This window comes from Petromyzon marinus, chromosome 1 (assembly GCF_048934315.1).
Source record: "Petromyzon marinus isolate PM22_M1 ecotype Great Lakes invasive population chromosome 1, UKy_Petmar_22M1.pri1.0, whole genome shotgun sequence".
Taxonomy (NCBI): Eukaryota; Metazoa; Chordata; class Hyperoartia; order Petromyzontiformes; family Petromyzontidae; genus Petromyzon; species Petromyzon marinus.
Window position 1 is genome coordinate 36,900,279 of NC_133667.1, and position 11,961 is coordinate 36,912,239.

The 11,961-nt window shown below is 52.7% G+C and overlaps 1 protein-coding gene across 1 annotated transcript; it reads left to right on the forward strand.

The window, feature by feature from the left end:
- Nucleotides 1–2,820: 2,820 nt before the first annotated feature.
- On the forward strand, nt 2,821–10,816 carry LOC116941091 (aquaporin-3-like). The gene is made up of 6 exons (XM_076067754.1): nt 2,821–3,021; nt 3,582–3,708; nt 4,998–5,135; nt 5,807–5,925; nt 6,494–6,711; nt 7,344–10,816. Exons 1-6 carry the CDS (start codon nt 2,917–2,919, stop codon nt 7,537–7,539), a joined length of 903 nt encoding a protein of 300 aa, XP_075923869.1. The 5' UTR covers nt 2,821–2,916; the 3' UTR covers nt 7,540–10,816.
- The last annotated feature ends 1,145 nt before the right edge of the window (nt 10,817–11,961 follow it).

Genomic DNA, 11,961 nt, shown 5'->3' on the forward strand with positions numbered 1-11,961 from the left:
CGGCCACGCTTGCACACACGCTTGCACACACGCTTGCACACACGCTTGCACACACGCTTGCACACACGCTTGCACACACGCTTGCACACACGCTTGCACACACGCTTGCACACACGCTTGCACACACGCTTGCACACACGCTTGCACACACGCTCAAAGACAAAGATCCCCGTATAGCCTTTACAGATTGTTGGGACAGGTGCTGTTAGCGAGGACCTGTGAAGGCCGACACGGCACACGAGGGGGTGGGTGGCCAACACCACGCCCGGCTGCCTTTGTCTCCCCAGTGGCGATGTTTACACACTGCACTAATTTGAGGCTGAGTCGACCGAGGGGAGGCCCAGGACCGATGCAAATAGTCGTCACTGGGGTTGGGCGTGAGCGGGAATTGAACCCGGGTCGCTAGGTTTGTTGCGCAGCACGTTAACCGCTACACTACCGCTCAGTTCCCACTCTTTCACTCACAATCGGATCCCATATGGAAACAAAACAAGGCATCCAGATGCTCCTAGGGCTCGCGGTTGGTAGAGTTCAACTCGAGGATACAGATACACTTGGCTACTGAGCATCACGTACAAACACTCATTAATTGGCCGAAAACATCGTTGTAGTATATAGAGGACTGCAGAGCTTGGGCAATTGTTGAGAGCGCCGGCTCTCTCTGTGGTTCCTCGGCGATTGTGAGAGATCCACTTTGCACGGAGGCCTGCGCTGCTGCGTGCAGTGCATCTTCTGCACGTGGTCATCACCGACTTGGCCAGCCGGGAGTCGTGGCACGGCGCGGCTCAGGGACTGAGACATCGACGACGTCGCTCCAACGGCGGAGACGAAAGAACAACTTCGCGAAGTAACTCCGGTCTTGTGCATTCGCGTGGCCGTGGCCAGACTGTCGAGGAGGGTGTTTCCCTGGGCTATAAATTACTCACGGTCGTCGTTCTATATTCATACTGGCTCGTAATGGTATTCACTCACAGGATACGCGTTTGCTGGTGCCAGACGCTATGCGCACGCTCCATTTGTCAATCAGGTTGAAGTTGTATTGCATCTGGAGTTGGGTGTGATTCAACAGGATCGTATAGCCCCAAGACTCTTGCTAAATTCAATATAAACACATTCCTGCGGAGGGAGTTGGTAGGAACGTTGGGTTGCTCGGTCAATGGCCAGGGTCAACGGCGGCGTGGTGTATTCCGCAAATATGCCCGACTGTGAGGGCGGGCACAAGCCGGCGTGAGTAGGTTAAACGTTGAGTTTTATAAGGGCACCACGGGGTGACCAGCCCCTCCCCACCCAGCCCCACCCCTCTCACCCCCCACCCAGCCCCACCCTCCCCACCCAGCCCCTCTCCACCCTCCCCTCCCCGCCTTCCCCTCTCCACCCAGCCCCACCCCTCCCATTTTTGGATGCACGACGGACGGACGGACACAATAATCCCCTGTGGGCTGGTGGTGTAATCAGGAGGTCCCTACCAGTATTATTTTCCGCTTGTTTACCCAGGAGCGCCTCACCGAGTCTCAAGACTCTTTCCGGAGTGTCCTGCCAAGTTGTCACAATCGGGCCGATGAATGCTGCTCTCTCTCTCTCTGTGTTTCCAAACGTAATTTGCGGTATAATTTTGATCAATTTGGAGAGAGAGAATTTTTTTTTAAACTATGACGCGGGCACAGAATGGGCAACTCTTGTGAATGACGCCACGGGATCTTTAACGTCGGCTCGTGAGATAGGCGGCTCGAACGGTACGAGTATTTGTTTACGGTGAATACTCAACGCGGTACTCGTCAGGGCCGCCACGATGCGAACTCGCTACCGCTGGGTCGTGTCACCGCCCCCCTTTATATTTCAACCTTGTGCTGCTGCTGCTGTTGTTGTTTTTGTTTAAACCGTGTTTGTTTCATGACTCCCAGGGTCTCCCTTTCGTCTCGGCTGGCTCCCATATGGTTACAATAGAATGCACTTCCACGGGAGAGGCTGCTGCTGCCTGCCCGCGACTCCCACGCGCTCTGTCTCACCCCCAGACTCATCTCGCACCCCCAATCCCTCGCACGTTCTTCCCACTTCTGGCAGCAATTATACTTTGCCCTCCCCACGCATCAATGTGCGCATTCATCGGAGATAGGGGAGATGTAATGAGGCACGTAAACAAGAACTCCGAGATATGTCACAGATGTATTCACATTTACAGGAGAGATGACTGGGGAGAGATAGGCATTCAGACCAGTCACGAGAGAGATTTGTAGTCCAGAGAGATGGATAATATAGATATGTATTGACGAGCGCCTATGAGAGAGATAGGAGACACATTTATTCAGAAGCGAAGGAAAAGCGAGATGAGACATGGTATTGAGAAAAGATGAGAGAGCGAGACGTGAATTCAGGAGATATACAGGAGGAGGGGGACGGTTTCCGGAGAGATGAAAGACAGACAGGGAGAGCTTCCAAAGAGATGGCAACTATATGACAGCTATAGATTCAGATAACATGTTAATGAAACAAAGGAGAGATATACTACGATGGGACAGAACATTCAGAATAAAGATCAACACCAGCACGATCACACTGTGATCATAACAGAGTTAAAAGGCCCCCAGCTTCGCCAGCAGAGTCGTGATGTTGTGAAAGTTGCCCATGGCCGGCGCCGAGCCGTCTTGCCATGCCGTGGGGGCATTACCCAGGCATCGCACGTCTCCCCACCCCCCCACATCACTCCCCGTGCCCCCACCCCCCCCACATCACTCCCCGTGTCCCCACCCCCCCACATCACTCCCCGTGTCCCCCACCCACCCACCTCCCCCACCTGTGGGCCAACCCCGTCCAAAGTGCGCTCGGGGAGAGGCGTTCCGATCCCAGGGCCGGGATGAGGACTGTGCGACTCCATCCCCGCGCGCCTCTCTTCCCCCCACCGGCGAGACGGCGAGAGCCATGGGCTACCCAGGGCCGCTCTACTCCCGCCTGTCGCGGGTCAAAGTGTCCAATCCCGTGTTGCGAGAAGCTCTCGCGGAGTTCATCGGCGTCTTTATTCTAATCGTGAGTCGACGTCGCTCCATCTTCATCATAATCACCATTATTATCATTATCATCATCATCCAGTGCCACGTGGATCATCGTGCGTACAATGTGTCGATGTTTAAGCAAAATTATCTGTGTTCGTGGAATGTGTCCGTGTGTTTTGTGTTTGTGTCTGTGCATTGCGTCTGTGCGTTTTATGTTTAAGTGTTTGCGTGAGAGTGTGAATGTGTGTGCATGTGTCAGTTTGTAGATAGCGGTGTCTCAGTGGTTGGGTACTGCTCTACGAACCCGGCCACAGCTACCATCATAGGATGGCAAATTATATTTAAAACGTGCACTCAGCCTCCCCTAGGTCTACTCGGCCTTAATTTCGAACCTCGTGGAGTGTGCATATATTGACACGACTAAGGCGGCCGGTCACGATGCTGCCCACACGACGTGCCTCGCGTGCCGGAGAGAGAATCGGCGAAGCTCGCAGAACCATCCTCATCATCATCATCAGCTTCTCCGATCCCTGGGTAGCTGCTCGCTAACGGCACTTGCCTGTGTATGCTGTGTGCTGTGGTGCGCCCTGTCAGCTGTTCGGCTGCGGTTCAGTGGCCCAGGTGCATCTGAGCCGCCACTCCGCCGGGCAGACTCTTGGCATCAACTTCGCCTTCGCCTTCGGGGTGGTCATGGGGGCATACCTCGCCTGGGGGATCTCGGGTGAGCGGGGTGGGGGGCACGGCACGGGGCACGGCACGGGGCAATGAGATGGGCAAGTGGTATGCCCCGCAGAGGATATCTCTGCTTTCAGAAAGACGCACAGACGCAGATACACAAGCACAGAAGCAGACACACACAGAGACATGCACACAGATACAAAAACGCACGGACATATACACGCAGATATACAGACACAAAGAGAGAGACACAAATCGCAGAGACAAACAGACACTTAGCTACATATCCTTATGCACAAGCACACAGACGCAAGACGTAAATTCACACACACGCATGCATATACACAATATAGACACAGGTTCAAAAACATGCATACATAAAGAGAGACAGACTTGAAAAACAGACACACGGACATTCTGATGCACATGCACACAATGTGTTATTCTGTAGCTTTTTTTCACCTGCTATTCTTAGTGTGTCTATGCTCATGTGTATTACTGTGTGTGTGTGAGAGACGGTGTGAGAGACGATGTCTAAGGGTGGAGTGGTAAGCGCACTGCGCTACGAACTCGGCAACCCGAGTTCAGCATCAGAATCGGAATGTTTATTTATCCTGGAGGAGGAATCTGATGAGCTAATAAGCTCTTTTTCACAGATGTCCAGTCGGAGTTGGAATTATTTGAACCGTTCTCGGACCTCCCATAGATCGACTCAGCCTTAAATAAATACCTGTTGCGGTGTATAAAATCAGCAATGGGGAGACAAAGGCGGCCGGGCATTGTGTTTTTCACATCACCTCCTCATGTGCCCTGCCGGCTTCCATAGGCGCTGGGAAACAGGAATTGTCACAAGCGTCTGTTGATGGTGACACGGGGACCTCTGTCTGTGTACAATGGCCATTGCGTGATCGTGTGGTAGTGAGTGTTGTGAGACAGTCATAGGCTGCAATGGTGTACTCATGGTGTGGTTGGTGGTGTGTAGAATACTGGTGATGGGGTGATAGCTGTGTTATGGTGGGGATGGTGTTGGTGTGATGGTGTTGTGGTGATAATGTTGTGATGGTGTCGGTGTATAATGATTGATAGTGGTGATGATGATGGTGGTGGTGGTGCTGATGTTGTGATGTTGGTGACATGTGCTGGCTGGTGCACGCTTGCACTATCGCTCTCCACTCGTGCCTGATGGTGATGTTGTGATCGTGGAATGATGATGGTAACATCGTGATTGTGATGGTGTTGATATTTTGATGGTGATGTCGTGATGGTGCTCATGGTGTGATGGTGATGTGATGGTGTAGTGATGGGGTGCTGGTGGTGTGTGCTGGCTGCCAGGTGCGCACCTGAACCCCGCCGTTTCGCTCTCCATGTCGCTGCTCGGCCGCTTACCCTGGAGGAAGCTCCCCGCGTTCTGCCTCGCTCAGTTCCTCGGCTCGTTTTTGGCAGCTGCCACCGTCTACGGCCTCTACTACGGTAACAACAACAACAACCACCACCACAACAACAACCACCACAACAACAGCCAAGGGAATCGAGGACTCCGAGAGAGTATCCGTGTTTCCGTGCCCCAAACATTCAACATTGCCGCCGTGTCCCGGTGGCAAGAAGCATTTGAAACATCCCGAGAAGAGTCCCAAGACGACGTTGCTTCTGGACCTGTGGATAATTCTCCAGCACTCGGGGGCTTGCACAGGCGGCACGCATCCACAGCAAACCCGAACAGAACCCCAGCTATGTGAGGCGGTGCTCATCTCCTGTTTACAGCCCTGAGCCAGTGGTGCTAATTACACGTTCCCATGACGGGGGGGGGGGGGGGGGGGGTGCGAGTTAATCTAAGTGGTATCGTGGAAATGTGGTGTACAATCCTACAGCCTGAAATGTCCTGCACCCGGTTTTCCATTTAGCATCGAGATGTTTTTTTTAGGTGATAACTGCTACCCTTGGGAGATATCTTCATAATATGGCCGGCCACGTATGCAGCTCTCTATGGGGAGGAGACACCACTTCTGGTCACCTAACAGCCCAGCGGGTTCGGGGAGTCTCACAACTTTGCGTGATTCACGCAACCATTGCCCGCTAGATCGCCAGCCCTCCACGCACAGCTGGCTCACTCCCAACCCCCCCCCCCCACCGTTCCTCCACAGAGGCCCTCATGGCGTTCAACGGTGGGAACCTGACGGTGACCGGCCCCGGCGCCACGGCCGCGATCTTCGCCACCTACCCCTCTGAACACCTGTCCATCGCCGGTGGCTTCTTTGACCAGGTGAGGGCGCGGCGGGCGGGTCGAGTCTGCGTGGCCAGGTGAGAGCTCAAGAGACCAGGGCTGGAGTCTCAGCTGCGAGAGTGACCCCGGGTCACCAAGACGACACGAGTCAAATAGAGAGCCGGTGTTGTCCTCTCGCCGTCTGCAGGAGACTCATTGGGTTCCTTGCGAGTCTCTTCGACTGGAGTAGAAACGTGGCTAGAGGGTGACGTTTTCATTCAGTTGATTGATTACATCAGAGATCCTCGATTGCGTTCCTTCTTGGCTTTGGTCGTTTACTGTACAGACGGACGGGACTCTGACCGTGATAGAAGGTAGGTTGGGGAACAGGTAGGTGGGTAGATACGTGAGTCGGTGAGTGAGGCCAGTGGATAGGTGGGTCAGGTAGGTGGGTAGGAAAGTTGGGCAGAGCAGGCGAGTCAGTGGGTTGGTAGATAAGCGGAAGGGTTGGTGGGTTGGAATGTGACTAGCAGGGCAGGCGGGTAGGTGGCTGGCAATGCAGAAGCCCTCAACGAGAGTGACTTGTCCGTCGCTCTGTCCTCGTCGGTAACCCCCCCACCCCGCGCAGTTGCTGGGCACGGCGGCGCTGCTGCTGTGCATCATGGCGCTCCTCGACTCCAAGAACAACGCCGTGCCGCGCGGCCTGGAGCCACTACTCATCGGCCTGGCGGTGTTCGGCATCAGCCTCTCCATGGCCTTCAACTCCGGGTGTGCCATCAACCCCGCGCGAGACTTCGGCCCCCGCCTCTTCACTGCCATGGCGGGATACGGCAGAGAAGTGTTCACGTACGTGGGGGGGCCGCACGAAGTGTTGACGTACGTGGGGGGGCCGCACGAAGTGTTGACGTACGTGGGGGGGCCGCACGAAGTGTTCACGTACGTGGGGGGGCCGCACGGCTGCGGGCGATCGCGCGCTGGGGATGAGGAGACGTGAAGCAGGCAGATGCTGAGCGGGGTGACCGAGTGTCTTTAGTTTCTATTTGGGTTTAAGAGTTGACCGCTGCCCATGTCACAGTCCGACAAAACAACGTCCCTGCTCACTGTGGACACGTGGCGGTGCGCATCTCCGTCAGAGAAACCTTGCGCCAACGATGGGAATTCCACTTTCTCGTTGCACGGGGCCAGAATCCCCCATGGAACGATTGTGACCCTTGAATCGATGGGTTGTCAACCCCATACGAGGATTTTAACTATTTTTGAGGGTCACGATTGGTGCTTAGCATCGCCTACAAATATATGGGGAATATCCCTCAAAAACCCGTGATAAAAACACCTCAGCAACCTACCTGCTCTACCGCTAAAAGCTACCTCCCATCCCACTCTGGTTAAGCATCTCACAGCGGATTATGAGACCTCTGTGTACTTCAATTACTGCGCCCCACCGATTCCAACGTTTCATGTCTGCGTGCGCCGTGCAGGGTGGGCCCCCACTGGTGGTGGGTCCCCATCATTGCCCCCCTCATGGGGGGCCCGCTGGGTGCCCTGTGCTACATATTATTCGTGGACCTGCATCACCTCGCCCCGCCGGAGCTGCCCGCAATAGTGCTGGAGCCGCTGGTGTCCGACGAGAACAACCACAGCAAGGGCAGCTACGTCACAGTGAAGACGGAGTAGCAGGCATAGGCGGCTTGCCGGGCCGTGCCCAAGGTCACCAGTGACGACTCGTCGCGTAGGCCGCCCGTTTGCCTTGCAAATCCGTGGTCAACGTGCACGGAGTTGCATGGCAAACTAAGGGAGAATTATCATTAGACCTCCATTGCCAGTACCAAAATATAAGAATAGGGTTTTTCCGTCCCTTGGTGTGGACCAATCAGTTTCAAGGACAATGCATATATTATCATAGTATGTTTTTTGTTTGCATTTTGACTGCAGGTATTGTGGTTAATGCAGAGATGAATCCTTGTAAAAAGGTTTCAGTTTTGTTGCCAGAAAAAAGGGGAAAACCCTATTCTTATATAAGGGAGAATTAATCATTATTTACATTCAATCGTTCTCAGGGCGCTATGCATGGCAAGGCGGAAAATAGTTTAACAACAAAGCAAAGAAGAATTGAGAAAGACGGTTGAAAATAAGTAAAGAGAGAAATGTATTTTAAATAGATGCGTTTTTAGTCGAGATTTAAAGATGTCTCGGAAGTCGTCACCTCGGAAGGGCAACGAGTCCCAGAGTTTAGGCCTCGCAATTGCAAAGCCGCCGCTGTCACCACCCCCAAGTGTGACGCCGAGACCGTGGTGACAGCGAGCAATGCACAATCCGAGGATATTAAAGATCTTGATGGAATATTTGGCCGGAGGTCATGAATGTAGGGAGAAGGAAGTCCATTTAAGGCCTTGAATACCAGCAACAGAATCTTTAAATCAATACGGGGTACGGACAGGGAGCCACTTGTGCACGTGGAGATGACCTAGGTGCACGTGTACCCGGCCACGTAGGGCGTTCACCCAGTCCGCCAGGTGAACCTGTAGGAGTGGAGCTCACCAGGTGAACCTGTAGGAGTGTAACGTGGAGCTCACCAGGTGAACCTGTAGGAGTGTAACGTGGAGCTCACCAGGTGAACCTGTAGGAGTGTAACGTGGAGCTCACCAGGTGAACCTGTAGGAGTGTAACGTGGAGCTCACCAGGTGAACTTAACCACCACCCGGAGCCGGAATCATCGGGACCCCAATCATGGATGTTCTAATTATTATGAATGGCGACTTTGTGACGATTCAGCTTTATTTATGCAGCTACACAGTGGGGACGAATGCTTCGTGTGATATATAACAGACAACAATAACTGTTTGTATTGATGCAATCTTTAAATATATATATATTTTGTAAAAACTTGATGTGAAATGGTAATTGTACTTTTATTTTGGATACATTTTCGTGTAAATAAGTGCCGTGCTATTGCGAGAGTGGGTTTTGCCCAGATGAAGATAGCGGCACGCGTTACCAATCCACGTACTTTAGTTTCAACTGTGTTAAATTAACGATGCACACACACACGATTTTCCTTTCAAACCTGAAAATAAATTAAAAGCTCATTAACGTGTTATCTGATAGCTGCTCTGATTAACGCCTGACATGCTGGAATATATTTGATGTCACACAGCTGCTGTGATTAACGCCTGACATGCTGGAATATATCTGATGTCACAGCTGCTGTGATTAATGCCTGACATGCTGGAATATATTTGATGTCACAGCTGCTGTGATTAACGCCTAACATGCTGGAATATATCTGATGTCACACAGCTGCTCTGATTAACGCCTGACATGCTGGAATATATCTGATGTCACACAGCTGCTCTGATTAACGCCTGACATGCTGGAATATATCTGATGTCACACAGCTGCTGTGATTAACGCCTGACATGCTGGAATAAATTTGTTTTAACAATGTAATTAGGTAGGGCGAGTGTTAACATAAGCTGATCACCTGGCCTCCTCCATATCGCTAGCCCAGCACATACTCTAATTATTGCCAAGCAGATTCACGTTCAAGCGTATCTGGCGGGGTAACATTTGAACATTTTAGCACCAAAGTCCCCAATTACTCCAGGGCGCGGTCAAGGATCGGGAGCGCAGTGACAGCGTCTTAAGCGGCCGAAGGGAGTCGCAGGTATTTACACCTCAACGTCGGGGCAGTTAGAATTGCAGTTCCACCGCAAGCGCGATGCGTTCTGCAATTAGATTTGTAGGCAAGGGCTAAAGATTAACCCCGTTATCTAAGGCTGTGCGTGCGGCCGAAGGTTGCCCTCGGCTGTTGCTTCTCATGACAGTGGCGAGCCGTTGTTATCTCCATGCCCATGACCTTGCACCACCCCATTAGGCTGGACCAGTGGCCTCCTGGCCCGTGACATGGCGAAACTAGCGAGGTCATCAGGACAGCATTACGTACACAAGATACTCGCGCAATCGTGGTACCGACACATCGGAACGATTTAACCCCAAGTGCAAACCCTGATATTTTATATAAACCGAGGCAAAACACGAAGCTCTTCCCCCAGCGCTTGACAAAGCCTACCACAATGTTGTTTTATTTAAAACTCAATAAACCTCAGGCTAAATACAAGCACGGCCCTAATCCGAACGCCAAGCCTCTAGCACAACAAAGACGGCCACTATTCTCGAACGAGCATTAATTGACCCAGTTGCTGGATTCTCGCCTCGTTGCTCTCATTAAGAAGCTCTCGTGTTGCGTAGCACGAGCCTGGCCTGCGAGCTCGCGGGTTGCATTTGGTCGCCTGCAACCGTTTTGCTGCAACGGGCTGAGCGCAAACTTAACGGGCGAGCCTCGGCGCCTGCTCCACCACGGCGATGGTGGCCACACGGAGGGGGGCGGGGGGGGGTGAACTTGTAACCCGTGGCGGGGCTCACGTGGACTTTGTCGTGGGTCAACACGATGCCAGGTGCAGCGGCCAAGTGCAGTAAACATGTGAAGTCCACTGCCAACCCGTACACACGACGCCCAGACAACACCGCGTCCTCGTCTCATACATCCATCCATCCCCTCCCCCATCTAACACCGCCCCCCAATTTGGCAGTAAACCGACTCCACCCGTAAAACAAGATAAGGATGCAGGGATGTACAAACAGCTGGTGATTATCAGCGCAGTGAAGCGCATCGCTTCATCTCAACTGGATCCCAAACACAGCCAGGAGCCACCGAGGTTCGAGATCTCTCGCCACGAGCGATTCTCAACGTGACCCTGCGACGACCTCAGACAACGCAGTGCGAGTCTCCGGTGCTCTCGATTTAACCAGATGTGGTGGCGTGTTTTATGCAGGGGCAGGCCACCTGTGATGCACGGCTACTCTTGAATGTTATTCATTTTACGAATGTGATTTATTTAGCAGTTCCTTACAAACTTGAGATTTGGGCTTGGACATTAAACATTACAATTGAGTAATTTTGGCAGTGCCGTTCTTTCAATGCAAGGCTATCACCAACGTGGCGCGTTTCTCAAACGGTAAAGCCTCCTCTCGCATGGGCAACATAGCGATCGTGATTCTACCCAACTAAGTACGGCAGCATCCCACGAGCACCTCCTCGTCGTCGTCAGTGTTGTCTGTCTTCCGCTGCTCTCTTCATGTCCGCACGTCCTTCCTTGTTGCAACGTCATTCGTCTCCTTCCTCTCGGTCTCCTTTGATCTGCTCTGGAGGGATGATGGGCTCAATCCACCCCCCAGAGACATGAAACTTCAGACTCTCCAATTAACACGGTTGGCTACATACGTTGCGAAAGAAGTTCAACAACAACACACTAGCCATTCGCTCTACTGCTGAACCACTAGGCGGATTAAACAAAAACCGAACACATTCATAAATAACACCGCACTAAACGGAGAAATATATATGGAGACATTTCGGGCAATGGCCCATCGTGACGGCATCTCTATCGTGCGTGAGGAAGCGCCATTGCCCGATTCGTATTTAGCCGAGAGGACTCGACGAAGACGGGTGTGAGGTAACGACGAGTTCCCACGAGTCCGTGACTGTGGCGGGGGTAGCGTGAGGTCACGCCGCTGGACACACCTATGTGGCCTTCAGTTGCCGTTACGCAGCACGGAGCTCTTCCCAGCACCTCACGCACGCACGCACGCAGGCGCACACACGCACGTGTTTGTTTTGGCTCCCGTGTGTTCGTTGAGCCCGTGCGACCTGGATACCATAAACAATCCGCGTCTCGAACAGTATGCAAATATATTTTGGTACTCGGCCAACCGATAGCTGCGTTCGTGTTTTTAACGATCGTGCACATTCACCCGCTTTGCAAAACAGTTCTGCGCTCCACAAGGTTATCTCCCGCGCGTTCGATGCTTTTACGGCAGATATCGTGAAATATTTTGTAACTTCTGTTCAACGGCAAGAGGTCTGGGTCGTGCTTGCCAACAGCGATTTCTTCCTCCCTACCACCCAGGCTCAGCTCCAGCACGCTTCGTCCTTGAAACAGTGGCAACTCGAGCAGATCTTTAGGTTTCCCAAGTTTTCAGCTACCAGGACATCAGGACACAACTCGGCTACATTTTCATCTAGCAGCACGCTTCCTC